Source organism: Poecilia latipinna, unplaced genomic scaffold (genome assembly GCF_001443285.1).
Source record: "Poecilia latipinna isolate Pla-1442-1.1 unplaced genomic scaffold, P_latipinna-1.0 Scaffold2478, whole genome shotgun sequence".
NCBI classification, from domain to species: Eukaryota; Metazoa; Chordata; class Actinopteri; order Cyprinodontiformes; family Poeciliidae; genus Poecilia; species Poecilia latipinna.
The window spans coordinates 49,174-69,473 of record NW_015115094.1 but is presented as its reverse complement, the minus strand read 5'-3'; the positions used below and the strand labels follow the sequence as shown (position 1 = coordinate 69,473).

The following is a 20,300-nucleotide window of genomic DNA, read 5'->3' as shown; positions in this document are numbered from 1 at the left end:
TTAGTGCTCACTTGAGGTGATTTTTGGCTTTTATGGGAAATAGAAACACATTTGCTGATTTAGTTCCTCTATAACAGGAGTATGCAACTCCAGGCCTGGAGGGCCGGGGTCCTGCAACTTTTTCATGTGCCTCTTCTTCAACACACCTGAGTCAAATAATGAGGTCATTGGCAGGAGTCTGGAGAGCTTGAGTGCACTTAGGAGATGATTCAGTTATTTGATTGAAGTGTCAGTGACCAGGGAGACATCTAAGAGTTGCAGGACACCGGCCCTCAAGGACCAGGATTGCCCACCCCCCTCCCTAGAAGGTGACCATGAGGAAATTCTTATGTCTCATTACAATATATGATATCTATCAGATATGCTATGGTTTATAGGAATTGGTAACACACAAATATAAGATGGAGGTACAAATTGGCTAAGGAGCAAACTGACCCCAAGCTGACTTCATATAATGAGATTTTTCTTCAGTTCAATAACTCAGAAACCTCTGAGGAAACAAAATAATAAGATCATGAAAGGACTGAACTTGCACTCATTTACACTAGAGTCACATTGACCAAGTTGTACTCACTGAAATGCACATTCATTTCCAGACTTACTAGGCAACTTGGGGTTAGATGCCTTGCCCGAGAGCACATGAACATATAGGAGGGGAAAGAAGCTGCACCTGAACTCACAACCTTTCAATAGCCAGATCAATACATCTAAAAGAGCTCAAATAACACACCTGATGTGTAGCCTAAGCTAAATTTTTAGAGAAAATATTATTGAGTTGAAACTTTTTGTGCTGTGGCCAGCAGTGGAAACTGTATATTGTATACTGTATACAGCATCCCAATCCAATATTGATATCAGAAATAGTCCAATATCAGCCAAAAGTGAGTATCGCGTTATATTGGCCTACATCTAAAATATCTGATATAAGTATGCAAATTAAAGCACTCCACCTGAGCATTTAGTTCTACCCGTCATGTCTATCCACCAGCACTAGCACCCTGCATGCAAACCTATTAGATAATATAATAAATGGCTCAGCTGTTTTCATAGCCATTTCATAGCTATTGTTGGAAAGGCTTAATCACTTGATTAAGCCTTTCCTAGCATTCAACACTACAAAATAAGTAAAAAAAAGTATGTTTGATTCTTCCTGATATTGTATGGGATCAATATCGGTATTGGTTGATACTGAAGGCTGCAATATCGGTATCGTATCAGAAGTGGAAAAAGCTTTATCAGGATGCCTCTGTTGGTAAGAGACCGAAAAAAGTGATAACTAACATTGGAAACTATACGAAGTGAAGCAACAAATATCAGATATATAAAAAAACATGAATGGTTTTAAACTCGACTTGCAGATACAGAAGCTCCATTTAAGGGTCTTCTCTTTTTTTTTTTTTTAAATCAGCCTGAGGAAGGAGCTGGAGCTGCAGAAAGATGAAGACCTTGAACAACTGCGGTGGTCCCTCACCTCCGAGGTGCAGCTCCTCCAAGGCAGTGAGTAGACTTGTCATCTTGTCATAAACCAGGGTTTTACTTAGACCAATAAGACTGGTTTGGTACAATGATCATCCATGTACGAAGGATGAAACATCATGAGTCAGGTATCCAAATGGCAGGTCAGCGAGGCAGAAGATCATTGGTATTTATGTTGAGTATTACAGGAAAAGGTTCAGAACAATGAAGCATCATTCTGGGAGATCCATATAGAGTCCAAGCACATATTCATTTTTGCTTTTTTTTATTTACAGAAACTGAAGAGCAGCCAGGAAAGTGAGCAGCATTAGGATTGGCCCACCGATTCAGGATGTTTATATTTACCATCAGCATTACTGGTTATGTTGCAATAATACTTAGTTATACTTTATTTAATGATATATTATCTAACTCTCCTATAATTCCTAGTTTTTGACAGCATTGTTAGTCGTTATTTGTTAACATTTATCAACTTAATTCTGTACATGAAGTTTGTTTATAATAAGTTGCTGACTGTTGAGAAGAAAATGACAATAAATGAGAATATAATGATAATTTTAATATATGTCTGTTTGTTTTTTGTATGTGTTATGTCTAAAGCATTTTCAGGTGCATAGTTGTTAAAAAAATTCCTAAAAATTAACATTTTCAGCTAAACGTCAAATTTCAAAATAGCAAACTGTAGTAAGGAGGATAAGAAAAACAATTAGTTTACACTGCCCTCACGTGTACTAAGAGTGGTACTGCAGTTATATGTGTTGAGTCAAACGCTGGAGAGCTGCTGCCATGTCCCTGTAAGGTGGTTTTATTACCAGGACTCGTGTTTTTATCACATTGGACTTTTTGTATTTATTTTTAAAACCATAGCCACAAATATCCTGATGTTATGTATTTTTTATTTTGATGAGTTCTGTACACAATATTTTGGTTCAACTGTGACTTAAAAATAGAGAAGTCACTCAGTAATGGAGTTGTTGAATGATAAAGTTAAGGACATTCAAACGTGTGCGAATTTTTTACTACAAAAAATGTATTAATTGAGTTATTGTAATAATGATAGTATTTAAGCTCACACTAGCTTTTAGATGTTCAAGTTTACTTTTAGTGCAGAATTTCAGTCACATGCGTACCTTATCCTATAGGCTCAGATAAGAACATACACCCTCACTAATAGTTGGTTTAATGTCATTTCTGTAATTTTTCTGTCTGAACATTTGAACTCTGTTGAGTTGAGTTTTTGGTGCTTCCTGGGTTGTCCTTTAACTTCTTGAATAATTTTCATTCATTGGATGTTGAAGTTTGGGTACCATAATAAACCATATTTGAAAGCTGGGGCCGTGCCAGAAAACAAAATTATTTACATGAACTTTATCATTTCTGCTAGAATTAGTGATCAACCACCCAGTCAGAATATGAGCCTGGAAGTTTGTCTGCCACCGACAAAAGTTAAATAGAGCTTTGAGAGCTTCTATTCAACTTTTTAAAGGAACATTTATCCAAATATCAGTAGATGTCCATGTATATACCATGCATATATTTGAATCAGAGAAATTATTTTACGTTCTGAGTATGTTGTATCAGTTAACCCCAGACTTCAACTTCAGTTTAATTAAATTTTATTTAGATAGCGCCAATTCACGATAAATCTTGTCTTAAGGGAACTTTACAAAAAAAGTCAGTTCAATTCAATAATACAAACATTCCAACTGACATTATTTATCGAACAGTACTGTATGGTCAATTACCTATCAAAGTAGCTTAAAAAGTATCTATGGAAACCCTACAAATTGCATCGAGTGATTGACCTCTTCATAAGCCCTAGAATAATATAGCATTCATGCCATAAAAGATGCTGGTATGTAGACAGGCCTGTCACAATAAGCAATAAATCAAATAATTGCATGAAAAATTAAAACTTACTCAATAATTTTGATTTGCATGATTTGTCATTTTTCTCTTTCTAAGAGACTGGATGATGAAATCTTCAGTCTGTTGCTTTTGTCTCTTCTAACCTTTCTTTTCTTTTTTTTTTGAAGGACAAGTTTATTTACAGACTTCATAATTCATTTTATTTGTTGTTTCTGTTTTATTTATTTTGGATATTTAAAATGTCTTCCAGTTCCAGTGTTAAATGTTCATTAGAATTTAAAGTTTATTGATATTTCACAATGTGATCTTGCATTATCATGCCACTACCATTATATTACTTGAAAATGGTCTCAAAATAACAATATTAATGTTTACCACAATAACTTCTGGGTCAATTTGTTATTGTCTAGATAAATTTGTTATGGTGGCAGGCCTGAATGTAAACATCTGAGTCTGTAGGGAAGTTAAATAATTTTAACTTCCTGTCACTGTGTTTGTTCACATAATCAATCAATCAATCAAATTTTATTTGTATGGCACATTTCAGCAGCAAGGCATTTCAAAGTGCTTTACATAATTAAAATAAAAACAGCATGTGAGAAAGAGTAAAAAAACAAAAACATAATTAAAACGCAAACAGAGAGAAAGAGAAATAAAAAGCTGTCTCCAACCCTTTTGACTTTAGTCAAACGCCGTTTGGACAAGGACTTTAACCTCTCGGACTTTAGTCAAAAAAGATATATGTGATGATGTCAGTTGTAAAAAAAACTATTTTTTTTCATCCCCCTTTCATAAAAAACAAACTCCTTTGTCTGTTGCCCCTAATGGAACATTTGTGACATTGTAATTTCAAAGCATTAATTCCTCAGTTTGCAGATTGTTCTTCCTGTAATTGATGATTAGTTGCTCTGCCAGCGTACATCCCAGGGTCATCCTGTGGGTCATTTCCCTGCTGATTAGAGTGACTCCTAATAGAATGATGTGAGATGTCAATAGCGCCTAATGAGATCCCACAATCTCATTTTGGCTTTTTAACCTTGACCCCGGGCGAGCCATGGCTGAACTTGTTTGCCTAAAGAAAAAGCAGAAGCAGGTGACTTCACCGGTTCATTTGGTAGAGTGGTTAACCTCATTTAATATTCTGCATTTATAAACAGAGAGAGACTGTTAGGAAGATGAAGGTGGATGGGAAGCCGTGGAAACACCAGGCAGACACTTTATAGATCTACTCATCAGTTAATGGAAATGAGAAATGTTACCATTCATTTGTTCCTGCTTGAATGTTAATGTCTCCATTAATGCCGTTTGATTTCTGACCAATCACAAGCCTATGGTACTAGGAAACAAAGCTGGTTACAGGTTTATTTGCAGAAATAACATTTGATAATGCTTTGTTTGTTTAACCTCTATGTCTATAGTGACAAAAAAAATAATTGTAGTTTTTTAGTCTCATTTCCCCCTGTGAGGTAATATGATTAGACTTTATGAATTGTGTAAGACAAATGACACAAAACATGTGAGAGAAGTTTATTTAAAAAAATCTAAATCTATTATTTATTTTGCAATTTGATAAGGCTATGTCTATTTTTGAGATGTTCTGTGCAGTTTAGAGGTGATTTCATTGAATAAGTGTAGTAAATAAATCCAGATGTCATCTGCAAAACAGTGGAAGGAGATGTTATACTTTAAAAAGGACCTGTAAGGCAACATGTCCAGATGAAGAAGCAGTGGGCCTGTGAATGACCCTTGAGGAACCCCACAGATTAAAAATATCCTTTTCGCCTAATGACTGAGTCAAGACAGGAATAAGCCTTAAACACCTAGAACATATCCTAGTCAAGGTAAAAGAAGTTTATTAAAACTAAAAAAAAAATCAATTCAGACTCTATTTTCTCTCATGATTTCAGCTCTACCTGAATTGTGCTGCTTACTGTTCCTCCCTCAGACTGACTACTCATTATCCTCACCTTCACTGTGCTGCTCCTTATTTAAACAGCTGCTCATCACCTGCTCAGTGCGAGATTGTCTGTTGCCCTGTCACAGCTTCCAAACCCTGATTCATGTTCAAGGAGTTTCTGGTTTTCTGATCCTGCCTGTTTTTGACCACTGCTTTTGCCTAGTCCTGACTGCTTTGAGAAGAGTTTCTGACCTCCTGTTGCTGAACCTTGCCTGCCTCTGACCCTGGCTCCAGTCATATTGGATTTTCCTTGCCTGAGACCCTCCTGTGCCTGACCCTGGACCGTTTTGACTACTGAGCCTCTGGTTAGTGAATAATTATCTCTGTCATCTGTGAATCCCCTGACAGCCCAAGTCCATCTATTTTCCACTCACCCAACCCCCCAAGGCAGGAATCTCGGCCCCTATGGATTCCCCATTCCTGACCCACCAGTGTGACCACACCATGTGGAACCCCTTCAACACCATCTCATTATTTCTAATAAAACGTGTGGTAATCTATCACTTGTCTTCGCTGTGTATAGGATTGTGGTTGAATTAAAATGTTACATTCTCTTTGAAATTAAGAAGAAATTTTAAATTTGATGTTGGTGGAGCTCTTTTAGTGTTGCATGAAAATGTTGAAGTGAAGTTTTTGATTTTGTTGCTTTAAGCTCATCTCCTGAGGCAATGTGAAGAGAAAAAAAATTGAACAGACACCATTGCACACAGCCAGTCTTCCCCTCCCACGTACTGGCTGTTTCCTTTGTCATTTGTGGTTCGCTACATTCATCAAACTAGCAACTCCTCCTTTGGAAACAAAAAAATCATTACCTGGTGAAGAACAGTTATGATTAGACTGAAGGGGGTGCAGGAGAAGCCAACTCTTCTGTAACGACTGTGCATTACAGCACAGTCATATGAAATATTAGAGAGTGGATGTAGTATTATGCAGATGGGTTTGCAGGAGCAAGACTATGACACATACCAGACCTCCATTACTGGGCACTTCAGCCTGCTGGCACAGTTTTGGCTCGCCGTCATGGCATTCTGTACATCAGTGAATAATTAATATATGCAGGTCGTAAAACATTTAAAGCTTCACATGTTCATTTGGAGGGACCTTTTTGTTTTTAAATGTGGTATTGATTGTTTTATACCAGTTGCTTTTATTTGTTCAGTGGATTGGTGAAAGAATCAAGGGGCTTAATCTGTTTGTACATGCATCTCTGTGGACTTGCTTTTACACTTCTACATGGAGTTTTTTAGGATCAGAAACCTTTTATAATGCATGGAGTTTCAACAAAGCTTGGATGAATTACTGTCCTCTTGTACCACTATCAATAAATTCTCCTTTGATGAGCCCATTTTTAGCTTTCCAACTATTTAGAAGAAGATATGAGTTCATCTTCACCAATAAATGTGCAGACTTAAAGCTTCATAAAGAGAGATTATAGGATTATTCGATAAGCATGGAATTTCAATTACTTTCAACTCAACAATCTCATCATTTAAGTGTGAGGTTGATGAAAAATGTGACTGCTGATGAAAGTTAGTAATTATGGTGAAATTCTGGAGATTACACAACTATACTGGATTTGTCATTTGTTGTTTTTATCCCCGGAAGGTGAATTTCTGACTGAAGGTAAAGCGCATGCAAGGTGACCAGTTCTATTGTATTATTTTCTGATTAGTTAATAAACTCAAAAGTTTTTTAAAATAATGTTATAGGACATTTTTGTGGGGAAAAACTAGTGTTAAAAAATGGTGTTTTGCTGGGGGCAGTGGTTTAACTACCATGCTGTGTTTAAGGACAAAAGTTGGTTAGTTTGAACATAATTATGACCCAGTTTGTTGGCGACCAGAAAGGTCGCCAACAAACTGGCTGCCATTTGTTCACAGGCTGCCATTTTGAACTAAACAACCTGAACTAAACAACTAAACAACCTGATCAAATTTCACTGAGCCTCATTTACAAGATGGTAAAATGATGTTCATTTAAAACTTTTAATATCATTGTGTTCATGACTTTAGTATACACAAGAGACCATCACTCTCTTGTTTATAAAAGAATGATGGTCTCATATACACCTGCAATCAAACAAAAGAGAGATAATTGTCCATCACTAAAATTTCAACAATAATCTTAAAGATTTTCACAAATCTTTAGTGATCATTGTCCATCACTAAAGATTTCAACAAAATGCCATCTTTGAGATGCAAATACATGGAATACACTCATCAGTTTGTGTATCACAATTTGAACTTACAGATTAAGACCTATTTGGTCTCTCTACACAGCAAACACAATCCCACAAGTTTCTTCCTCCTACCTCACAGCTGGTGTTTGTGCATCATTTCACTCAGATTCCTCATGCCAATCAGAACTCCGGTTGCCAGCTCTACTAAAAGGACTCATCAACACACTCTGCTGCCATCTTTTGGATAAAATTAAATGCTGCACTTAGTCTGCACAATATTAAGGCTTTCAGGTAGAGAAGCACAAAACTTAACTATTTTCTTTTGGTGTCTTTTTAAACACCAACCAAAAGTAAAATTTTTATACACTACTCTGACTGGTCAAACCCGAATAGTTCACCTTTGCATCTTCTGTCAGACAATTACATTCTTAAGTCTAATTTAATATTGTACTTTAATAATTTCCAGAGAAGCAAACAACTTTAATAAAATAACAAGTAAGTATGCATTCAGAAAGTATTCAAAAAGTCCAATGTGATATGTAAATCTGAAATTTTGGGTTTCTATTTTTAATAAATTGGCATAACACTGAAATTGTCATAGTGGGGTGTTTGTATGTAGAAATTTGTGGAAAGAGTCTAATTCAATACAATTTGGAATAAGGCTGTAACATAAAATGTAGAAAAAGTGAATACCTTCCAGATGCAGTGTATGTATATAAAATAAAATTGCTCCTCTATGTAGTCATAAATACAAAGTGAGTGTTTCCCTTCATGCCATGACCTCTGAATTTGGGTTTGTTTGTTTGACAAATGTATCCACTCAGTCTGTAGGAACACAGTTTACATTACTCACCAAATGTAGACCTTCTGCCAAAGTGGGAAGTCACTAGACTGCCAGAAATTTATTAAAAGTCCACTGCAAAACTCCAACCCCCAGTCAATATGGAGGTATTTCCTACATGCCAGTTCCCAGCAGGCCAGAGAGAATTTCCAGCGCCTGTGATTTCGCACGGTTCATTTTTAAAAGCATTTTTTCAGCACTAGTGGCATTTTTTCATAGTAATCAGACAGGAAGGGGAGGAGGTGTAGACATGCAGCAAATTCACCAAACATGGAAATCGAAGTAGGCACCGCGTTGTGGTTTGCAACCTCTTTTTTATGGGACGCTCCCCGCCATCCGCCCTTCATTTTTCAGCGTGCACGTATCCACCTCACGCCGATGGGGAACCAGTAGTGAACATTCTTTGATGTGACTGAGTGACTTTATGTCTATCCTAGCTCCTTTGTTTGGAGTCCCAACACTTCATTTCATTTGAAACATTCCGCGTGACGGACACCCCAACCCTGTCACACACACGTGGGTACAACAGGCCGTGAAACGCGCCGTGTGAGTCAGTGTCATTCGCTGCGCCACAAAGGATGACTCTGTAAATAATTCACTCTGGATGTTATTCATTATGGATGTCTGACGATCTTGGCACAAATGAATAATTGAGGCCTGGTGGAGGCGTGATTGAGCTCATTAACATAGAGAATTGCCTTTTATGTTTGATTTGAGGAACAAAGATTAGTCCTTGAAATGGACTTGGAGAGCTGTAATTATCTCCTTCTGCATGTCTTGATTCTCTCAAGGCTTTCCTTTGCCATCTTCTAAATGTTACTTTTGCTTTTGTAGAATCTTTTTCAAAAGGTGAATAAATGAAGATGCTGCTTTTGTAGGTAGATTTTCCAAAGATAAAGAGTCTGTGTCAAAGCCTCTAATTTACACCAAAAAAGGCGTAAAGTTCACATTTAGCACTCTACACATGTTTGCCTTCCGAATGCAAATATATCCCCATCCATGACTTCACACTCTGAATATTCTGTTTGAAGGGTTTTCTGAACCATGTCCCAAAGAGGGCACTGTAGGCTTTAGAAACTTGGATTCTGGTAATATAAACTCCACTTCTATCCCAGTTGCATGCTGGTTACAATCACATTTGCCTATTTGTGTGCTGTGTACACAAATAGGCAAATGAGCTAACTGCTCATTTAGCTCAGTTAGCTGAGCAGTTAGCTCAGCTAACTGAGCTAACTGCTCAGTTAGCTGCTCAGCTAACTGAGCAGCCTCAGTTAGCTGAGGCTGCTGAATGCTACCTTAAGATGTATGGTAGCATTCAGCTTAGTTGAATGCTATCTTCAACTAAGGTAATACCTTAGTTGTTCTGGCTAAAGCACTTGACTCAAAATGAAGTCCACATGTAGGTTTCAATGTTATTCAGCTTTTAGTATGGATGCTCTGTCTGTTGCAGGAAGATGGGAAGCACCAAGGCTGATAAAAGCATTTGACAGATGTCAGTTCTCAGAATCCAGCAGTCTGGAACTGACATCTGTCCAAAATCTATCCAAGACAGGATATTTTTTTTTCTGACTTTTATAAGGGATAATACTTAAAAACAGAACTATACCGAAAATAATTGCTGGAAGCTTCACCTTCTAGTGGTGGCTGTCAACCAGGTGCCACTTATGTAGACTTTGTAGTTCAACTAAAAAGGGACCTGATATAAAGCATTCATTTTGTTCAGACATGCCTGTAAAAACTAACCTAATATAGCAGAAAGTTCAAATTAACAACAAATGCCCACACAAAAAATTATTTTGTCATGTACTGCTCATGTAGCAAGCATAACCTTTGAAGAGTATTGATCAAATCAACTATGTGGCCTTTCTCTGGTCTTCCCTCTCATCATATGTATGAAAGTTGTAAAGTTTGGAGATATGAAGATGAATCAAATAAAGGTCTTACAAATCACAAACTAGGTTTTAAATATTCAGCTTTTAGTGAAGAATCTAGTCCATGTTTGAAAAGTCGGAGTATTGAAGTCTTAAAATTACAGCTAATTAGAGATTTGGGTAACACTTTATTTGAAGGGGGGTGAATAAGACTGACATAAACACCTGTCATGAACATGAAAAAGCCTTCATGAATATTTATGACTGTTGTCATAAAGAGTCATTCAGTAAATTATGACACTTTTAATACAAAGTTGACATTATTCAAAATGTCTTTGTTATGACAACTTGACATTAACCAAGAAATCATTACTGATATAAATTTGTTATAAAAGTATTACTGATTGCACTTTAAAAATCAGGTAATTTTATGTTATTAAAGGTAAAGTTTAAACAGTAATGATTTCTTGGTTAATGTCAAGTTGTCATAAAGACATTTTGGATAATGTCAACTTTGTATTAAAAGTGTCATAATTTACCGAATGACGCTTTATGACAACAGTCATAAATATTCAGGAAGGCTTATTCATGTTCATTTCACGTGTTATGTTTATGAAAGTGTCATGACAGTCTTATTCAACCCCCTTCAAATAAAATGTTACCGAGATTTGTCAAAGTATTGAACAATTAGGTGGAATCAATCTTTAGCCAAGCTGCAGTCAGATACTTTAGCTCCATATTATACAGAATATTGACACATGGTGCCATATTGGGTTATAGTAAACTATCAAAACAACATGCTAACCATTCGTCTTGATAAAGTTTTCTTCCAATAAAGAAAGTATGATTCACAGTTTACCAGCCAGGAAAGTAAGAAGATAATCCAGTGGGTGACCAGCCTAAGCATTCTAGTTGTTTGCCTATTCAATGCTAACACCAACCTGTCTGTGCTAATAACAGCAGAGGAACTACTAATTGCCATACCTTATTGTCTTTACTTGTAATTCTAATCCTCATTTTGGCATACTGACCCCTTTGAAATACAACAACTTACAATCCTTTGATCAAAGCAACATAACTAAAAATAACTTCCTAAGCGATAGATGATATGGCAGACATTAGATAATAAGATAAATATCATTAGCTATAACCACATTTCCTTTCTGTAGACAGCAGATCTTAGAACAGGATACTTTAAACTGTTGGGAGATGGTATGAAACATGGAAAACATCATGAGGCATTTTAAGTAAGAGAAACAACAAGAAAAAGCAGATCCACCTTGAAAATATGACTACACACACCTCCACTTGGAGGGAAACAGACCTCCACATAAGTACTGGGCGGCAGAAAAGTGATGAATGGCGCATGTGATCACAAAACTCTCTCCTTTCTGTCTAACCTTTCTCAAATACCCGTGACATTCTAACTGCAGCTCTCCTTGTCTGCCTCCCTCACAGGCATTGTGCTGAATTAGCCGACCATGAAAAATGGCTGCTCTGTTGTCAAATGATTCACATGGATGAGCAGGAGTGTTGTGGAGGGGGGTGGGGGGGGGGAAAGAAGGAAAAAAAAAACACACAGTCTGAGCTGTTTGGTATTCAGAAAGATGCCGTGCTACCTGTTTCAAAGACTTTTCCTGTTGGAGAGGAACACTGCACCTCAGGGAGAAGTTTGAATGCAGTTGCAGCTGATGAATAGCTAATAAGGTCTATTAGCCCATTTAATTACTTCTTTGCTTTTATCACAAGGCTGATTTATTTTCTTAACACACAGAGGCAGTGTCGGTTGCAGATCGTTTCAAAGGCATGGAGGCACTCTCTTGTAGGAGATTTTGGTAGATTAATGTGCAAAATGACCTCGGAAGTCGGAGCTTAGCGCAGATATTCTACTCTGAGCTTGTAGAGACACAACAAGCCAATCTTGTCAGCTGAAAGAAGCCTTTTCTAGGGAGAGGAAAATCAAAGCAGAAGGAGAGAGACAGGGCAGTTGAAAGTGGGCGTGATGACTCCAGCTGCGCTGCATTACACATTTGAAGCACAGCAGGAGGCACCCGAAAAGAGCCTTTCTTCTCTCTGTCTTGTCGCGCCCCATACTCTAATTAACAAGCTATTACAGTGACAGAAGCGTCTGCTCCTGGGATGTCAACATCCTGTGAAAATAGTCGACTGAATTTCCCTTTCCTATCCTCTTTTTTTTGGCTGGGTTTACACAAGTTAGTTCAGGATCACAGAGAGGAACACTCGGTAAATTCTTTTTTTTTTTTTTTTGAAAGGATCAGTGAGTGAATGTTGCAAGTTAGCAGCGTTGCTCAGTCACATAGTTTGTTGGATGGGAGGTAAAAAGGGGGAAGCAGCAGTGAGGAGATTGTTCAACACCTCCAGGCAGGAATGAAACGGATATCCTTGTACCAGAGCAACAGCCTAGAACACACACACCAGATGGAAGAAGCTATTAATTTATCAATATTTATAAGATGCAAAAATGTGAGTAAGGATGATGCAGTTCTTCCCTGACCACCTGTTTCCTCGCTGGTTTACCGAGTTCTTACTTACCACCTGTCGTGATCCACTCTTCCTGTTTCCAGAAGCAATGACTGGAAAGTGATGCACCCATCAGGGTTTGCTGAACTGCCAATACTGATTTTAGCTGATTCTGATTTTACTTTAAGAATGATAGTCAAATATTTTTCTAGTCTTTGTGCCATGAACGCTACTTAATTACAAAGCAAAGAAAAGGTTATTTAGCAGAAATCTGACAACCATATGTTAATGAGTACTGTGGTTAGCATTGGCAACTTTTAGCCATGTCTCTGCTTCAACACACCTGAGTCAAAAGGAAAAAAAAGTTAATTTACAAGACTCTAGAAACGTTGACTGAAGTGGTAATTCAGCCATTTGATTCATCAGGAGCGATGATTCAGATCATACCACGATTCACATCAGACCAGAAGACCTGGGAGTCTGTCTTCTAAGAGCAGACTAATTTTTTTATTTGTCTTTTATAGCCACCTCCCTATTAGACACCAGTCTCTATTTATAACCACTGGGCCTTATCAACACCTATTTGACACCAACATCCAACGTGGGTGAAGTCTTTGGCCCAAGGACACAATGACGGAGTGGCGATCGAACTGGCAACCCACTGATTTTAGGGCTAACACCGTCACTACCATTGCCCCCAAAGTGTCACATCTATTTATTAACACTTTCAGTATATTGACTTGATTGACTGATGTGACCTTGTTTGAATTGACTTGTACACCTACAGTACATATGCTTCATTCTGTTTTTACAATGAGTATGATGTGTTTGTAGTGATGTGCAGTGTTTGGTTTCCGTCAAACTTAGTGTTTTGTCTGGTGACCAAAAAGTTCCGTTTTGATCTCGTCAGACCAACGAACCTTTTTACTCAAATTGAGTCTTCTGGAAACCTTTTCTTTGATTTGCTTGAAATGTTATTTTGCCTCTAGCTTACCTTTGCACAGTTTCTTGGCTAGTAGGATAAAGATCTACACATTAATTTATATGTTACACTTAGCTTCAATCTGTCTTTCAAAAATTCTAATTCCATCCACTGACATTAACTTACATCCATCAACCCTCTGTTCTCTTTCTTTGGGCCTGAAATTTTAATAAAGTTTACAACCTAGCCAGCTATTACCTTGTTATTGCTGAGCTCCAGACACGTGGATTTCTCTGGTTCAAAACAGAGCAAAATGGATCACAGAGAGTACGATAACGCCTTAAATGGGCTGGAACAGACGAGGTATCTCAAAAAAATATGTGTATGTTTAGGATATGATCCATATTATCTTGGTAAAAACAATTTTGCTTATAATCTTGAGGATTTACTTGGTGTCGAGTCGATCCACATAACTAGCCATCTGGAGGTGCAGACCTCATATTATACCACAAGCCAGAACAAAGTTTTCAAAAGCCTGGAGCATACAATCATTTAGTTTCAGGTTGGGTCAAGCACTTAGGATCAAAAGAAGCATTAAATGGCTGTCGACTTTTTTCTACCTGGTGAGTAGTGAGTTGTGCTATTTTAAGTAATTTGTCTATGATAACGGTGCTATGCAAACAACAAAATAACCCATGTTATTTCTATGTGCTTGGATCTCCTGGTAAATAATTGATTTAGCTTCTGTAAACTCAAATTCATGCTGGATTTGTACGTTAATGTTGAGTTGTTGTAGGACACTGGATTCAGATCCAATGTAGGTCAACCATTAGCAGTGACCTACTGAAACCCCCATGTTCATGTCTGACCACGAATATAGTTCGTGGTCATTCCCCCACATGGGACAATATTCACAGCTCTCTGTGACTGTATGGCTGGGTAGGTTATATTGATTTTATTTATTTATTATTTTTCTTTTTTTTTAGGATGAAAGTCCCACCAAATAAACATATTTTCTGTCCGTGACTCGGCACTGAGCTAGCTACTAACAACATTAGCTCTTTGAGGACTACCAGCCTGGGGCTTACATATGAATGATTGTCCTTCTAAGTAACTGTGTCCAATAAAACATCTGAAAATTCAATTTAAACGATGCGATCCTTACCTGTTAGAAAGCGGGCACTGCAAACTCTGGCATTGTTAGTTTCAGCTCCTCCTGTTTTTAGCTGTAGATTGTTGATTCACTTTTCTCCTTTTTTTCAGTAAGATTTTTTAAATTAACTCCCTTGTGGCCAACTACCTTTGAAACATGAAAATAATGTTTATTTTTCTCTCTATTAAATCAGTTGGAACAACTGTCCACGACTCAGACTTTAGGCATTTTGATGTTGGATTAACGGAAGTAAACTGACTTCTTGTCCTCCATCTGCATTGAGTGACACCGATGCTACATCATCTGAAACCCAACAATAAGCTAACTGGGTATGTTCTGGTTTCACTGCTGAGCACCTGCTTTGCTTTTACACATTCTGAGTAGTGATAAGCAGCTTCTCACCAGTTAGTTTCCTGTATTTCACACATCCATTTGCAAATGATGTCTTGCAGTTATATTTGCACAGTAGCACGAGAGAATGAGCACAGCCAAGGGCAAAATCCCTTAAATGTCAAATGACTCAGTTGCCTCACCTCTAATCTGTTGCATTGCTTCTGAGATGAACAGTAGGGTACTCGCTCTCATGACTAATTAACCGTTTATTTTCACTAAAAACAAGTTGCACAGAGTGAAGTTGTTGTATTTTTGTTGAGAACCAGGGTTTTTGTTTCTTTGTGGGGGGTTTTCTCTGTTTGCCTGCTGCTTCCCCCTTCATCCAGTAGATGGTGACTGAAGGCTGCACTCTGTGGAGGGTGTGCCCGCTGACTCAGTCAGCGCACATGTGACAAGACAGTCATCCTGGAATATATGAGGAACAGTCTACCAGCACTTCAACACCTGAATGTTTGCCAGTTTCTGATACTCTGAGCCATTCTGAGCTAGTTCTCTGTGTTTTCCCTCTGAAGATTCTCCTAGTAATTTGTTCTTGTTGCCTCTTTCTCAGGTGTTCACTTGTGACGCCCTGGAAAATCCCTTGTGAAGCCCAAGACCTGGTCTTCAGGATTATTTCCCCTTCGTGACACCGTGGATTGTTACCCACTGGTTGCCCGAGTCCCTCCATCATCTCTGCAGAACTACAATAACTACATTGAAAGTCCATTAAAATGCCAACTTTGCATTAAGTTATCATAATTTACAAAATCATGCAAAGTTGGCACTTTTAATGGACGTTTAATACAAGTTTTAGAGCAACTTTGCATTAAAAGTGTCATTATTTACCGAATGCCACTTCATGACAACTTTCATAAACATTCATAAAGACTTCTTTATGCTCATGACAGGTGTTATGTCATGTTCATGACAGTGTCATGTCAGTCTTATGCACACCCCTTCAAATAAAGTGTTACCTGAAAATGTTATAATCTCTTCATATGTTTATAAGAAGAGGCAGATTGTGGCTCACCCTGTATGATGCCAGGATGGTTTTCTTCAGTCAGTTTTGTCTGACTAACTCTATGCAAGAGGCGATGTGTTGACTTTCTACAAAAGTATTTTAATTAATTGAAGTTAGACTTTTTTAGTCTTAAGATCTTTTCATTCGTCTTTGAATGAAAAGATGAATGAAGTTATATCTACATGTAAAATACAAACATTTTAATGTAACATGGCTCAAAATGACTATTAGTCATTGAATTGAGGCTGCTTGCTCCAATTAAAGATGGGATTTTTGTTCCATCTTTAATTGGAGCATTAGATGTGTTTCCAGTTTTCATCAAGATTGCAGTTTTAGTTTGAAAAGTTTTCTGTCAAAGTTTGAATCACAAAATATGCCTCACTGTTGGTTTATACGGTAGTTCTGAACTCACAGGGCAAATGATAGTAGAAAGTGGAAGGTTTATTTTCAGTCTGAAAATGCTAATTGCCTTTTTTAAAAAAAGATGCAGTAATAATCTGATTATTTTCTGCTATATAATATTTTCCAACATGTATATCCTGAACTGAAAGTATAAAGTTTGATGGTAACAGGTTGTTTGTTCTCTAACATTGCTGTTAATGACTGTCCTGGTCTGTGAGCTCAAACTGATCTGACAGGAGAGATTATCCAAGTAATGGTCATGGTGCCACTATAAGAAGACAAAACTATCACTTGGGAAAAAAATCATTTTAATTACTGGTTGACATAAGAATATATATTATGTTGTGACACATGTTGTGTCATTGACACAGGGTATAGACATGGTTAAATTTAGAGCATTTAGTATTAGTTTCAGTGTTACTGGAACTAATGTTCTACATTAGTGCTTTAGAGTTAGTGCAACTAGCTTCTTAGTTAGTAGTGCCCACCACTGGTTACCACCATAATAACTCTCTGGTACTGTGCTTAAATAGTTTTAGATCTGTTACTGGCACAGACATACAAGGATGTCTGTGTGTTTAGTCTTTTATGAACTGTATAAAAGACTAAACACACTTCTTCAGAAAAGCTTTGGTTATCCCTTGCGTGTGTGCACGTGTATGTGGACAGTCTTACTTCAGGGCTCACTGTACAGCCTGGGTCTTTGTTAGGTGTCAAGATGCACTTTGGATGACAGATGAGTGAGAGAGTTCTAGTTTTCTGTTCATGTGTTTAAAGCATTTGGCTGCTGAGTCTGTCCCCTCCTCCTTCGCTCCCCCACACATCTACATGAAAGCTCTGTAACTGAGAAGCTCAGTAAACAATCAATACAGGTTTCACTGAGTGATTCTTGACCTTTTTCTGACTTAAAGTTAAGAATCAAAACAAAAATGGCCTTCACTTGTTTGTATGAAAGAAACTGTCTCAAGAGCTGGTTGCTCGGGAAATAATAAAGTCAAGTCCTAAAAATAGTTTTATTTTATGCAAAATTGAACAGTAAGGCAAAATATAGGATGTTGAAGATTTGTTTGAAATTTTGTTTCAGATCCAGGAAGCAGAATCCTACAGCATGTCTCCAGAAACAATAAGAAGCAGACAGAGCGGTTTGTCTCCTGCTGTGGGGATTTGGCACGGATTGTTTCTGTTATGGTGCACAGGATTTAAAATAGAAGCGGTAACAGAAAACAGCGAGCGACCTTTTGCTTTTTCTGTGATTTTCCTCTCTGGCTTGTCTTCCGGTGGGACCAACGATGCTAATGGCTACAAGGATGGTAAAAGGATTTTTTTCAGATGAGTGATCAAGAAGCAACTTGAGGATTTTCCAGCTTCCAGCTTTCATGTGCACAAAAAAACCCTGGTTGCCAGAAATCACTGACAATTGTAACGAAGACGTGCTGTGCTCCGTCGACACACATCCACCCGTTTGTCGACTCCCTTATCCGACAGCTTTATGTGCATCTTGTCGCATTCTAAGTTACTGGTTTAATCTCCCCATTTTTATGAGACAGTAAATGAATGTCATTTGAATAAAGTCTTTTATGCTGAGGCTCATGAAAAGTGTGTGCATTGAGACAGCAGATCCCAGTGAAGTTCATTTCAGCTTGAGTTGCCTTAAGGAAAGCCCATAAAAAAGGACTTTTCTCATAATTTATGACAGTATCTTCATATTTATGCTAGAGAAGTCCTAATGATGAAAATAAAACCACGAAAAAATAGAATTTCTCCACAGTTCCTTTCAAACATACATATCTTGGCAGAACATACAATAAATAAACATTTCAGTTTTTGCTATTTCTCTTACCTTTCGACAATCCTTTCCCACTTCCCAAACATAACCTCAGTTATGTTTGAAGTTTCCCTGGTTTCTCATATTTTTCTAGAACTTTGCGCTCTTTTGAGTCCTCCAGAAGGGAAAAAGCATAAGCAATTTCAGGATGTGTATCGTGTTTTTAAATGGCGTGAAATTTTGCTCTGTGGTTATAAAGCAGTAGGTTTTAACACCCATAATATGCTGTGAGGATTCCTGTTTGTGAGGCTTATTTTGGTTTATTGTCCAAGTCTTTGGTAGACTTGGCTGGGCTGAATGTTTCAAGTGTGTCATCACCCATATCATCTGTGTGAAAAGGAGGCCAGATATTTGATGTGCTAGGTTCAACCACGGAACTTGAGTCTGGCAAGAATGACGTGAGATCGGGTATTGTTGGGTTTCCTTGAATTTGTCCAACTTTAGACTTGATGGGCTGAAAGGGGATGCTAACATTTAGATGTTAGCATCTGATGTTAGACTTAGGTCTTCATCAGTTTCTGCAGATTCTGAATTTGGTATGTAGTCCATATCAGACTCATGGTCATCATCTGACATTTCACATTGTTTGGAAGGTGATGTGTTGTCGTCATCTGATGAGGAGTGAGCCATGGAATATTTAAAAAGTTCTTTTGCCTGAAATAGTGAGAAACATAATTTATGGTGTAATGGAGAAAGCAAAGCAAGAACTCAAAAAAAACTTATGTGGATATTCACCTGGGATTCATCGTCATTTGTACGAATGCCAGACTTTTAAACAACTTATGAAAAAAAAAAATTATGTAAAAAACACAGCAGATAAAAAAGATCCAAATAATGGTTTATTTTCTTCTTAAATAAAATATTATACCTTCTTCTTTTAAGATTAAAGAAGATTTTTAAAAAAGTTAAATATAGATCGACATTGATTTAAAAAAAATGTTCAAGTTGAAATTTCTGGATTGAAATTCATGTTTGTTTTAAAATAAATATTAAAGGTAAAGGTCTTAAGGTAATTTGAAATCTTCCACTGCTTCCAAAATCACCATGATGACATAAATTGTATTGTAATCTATAGCCTCGTAATTCTGAAAATGTAATTTATTCATTTTTGACAGATCAACACAGACACACATCCTAACCTTTTTTAAATTTACGGTACAAATTAGCTAAATTTCTCACCTGTGCATTGATAGGAATGAAGAGCAAGGTGCAAAACACTCAGTACACTTCTCCAAAGAGGATATTGTTGTTTAAATCAGGTCAAGTTTTTGACACTGTAAAGAATAAATTAAACATAAACATGTATATATATATATTAGGTAATAAATGGAGAAAAAAAAAAGATCCTAAGAGGGTTCCAGTCATTAAAAAAAAACTTTTTCTGGAAACTTTTAAACTGTTGAATTAGAAATATTGTGCAGTAAAATTGTAAAGAGGACAAAATCTTTATATTTTTAACTATGACGACATTTAAAATGTTATTCTCCCAATTTGTTCTGGGATGCCAAGTCAACATTTATCAGAGGTCAAACCAATAATTACAAGGTCACAAGAATCCAAACAGATGTTTACATCAATTCAATAATGCAAGGTCTCCGTATACAATATGGTCCTCCTGAATCACACTGGGGCAGCTGACCATAAAACACACACACATACACACACACTGAGCTTACCAACTGAAAACTATAACATGAGACTATCCTGACAAACCAATGTCCATATAAACTACATGGCATTCAGGTCCACACACACATACACACACACTGTGAAGCTGAACAGGTTGGCTGACTGACATAATTTAGCTTCACCTTAAATATAAAATGCTTCTGCATTGGAGGGGAGCGAATCCAGGACCGGACCTGTCTGCTTCTGGCTGCCAGCTGATCCAGGTCATCTTCAGCTCTCATCTGACACAGACACCACACTGC

The 20,300-nt window shown here is 37.3% G+C and overlaps 1 protein-coding gene and 2 long non-coding RNA genes across 3 annotated transcripts in view; 1 reads left to right on the top strand and 2 right to left on the bottom strand.

Moving 5' to 3' along the window:
* The window catches only part of LOC106937979 (coiled-coil domain-containing protein 172), a 20,350-nt gene extending 18,313 nt beyond the window's left edge, over positions 1–2,037 (top strand). Inside the window, exons 7-8 of the mRNA XM_015019762.1 lie at positions 1,409–1,497; positions 1,752–2,037. Of these exons, the coding sequence (XP_014875248.1) occupies positions 1,409–1,497; positions 1,752–1,777 (115 nt within the window). The 3' untranslated portion in view covers positions 1,778–2,037. The remainder of the gene's footprint in view (positions 1–1,408; positions 1,498–1,751) is intronic.
* Positions 1–13,960, bottom strand: part of LOC106937980 (uncharacterized) — a 21,507-nt gene extending 7,547 nt beyond the window's left edge. The window contains exons 1-2 of the long non-coding RNA XR_001422504.1: positions 13,878–13,960; positions 8,302–8,306 (exon numbers count right to left, since the gene is read on the bottom strand). This is a non-coding gene — a long non-coding RNA (uncharacterized LOC106937980). The remainder of the gene's footprint in view (positions 1–8,301; positions 8,307–13,877) is intronic.
* A 6,058-nt stretch (positions 13,961–20,018) lies between these two features.
* LOC106937977 (uncharacterized) overlaps positions 20,019–20,300 on the bottom strand; it is a 9,348-nt gene continuing 9,066 nt past the window's right edge. Inside the window, exons 2-3 of the long non-coding RNA XR_001422503.1 lie at positions 20,131–20,135; positions 20,019–20,040 (exon numbers count right to left, since the gene is read on the bottom strand). This is a non-coding gene — a long non-coding RNA (uncharacterized LOC106937977). The remainder of the gene's footprint in view (positions 20,041–20,130; positions 20,136–20,300) is intronic.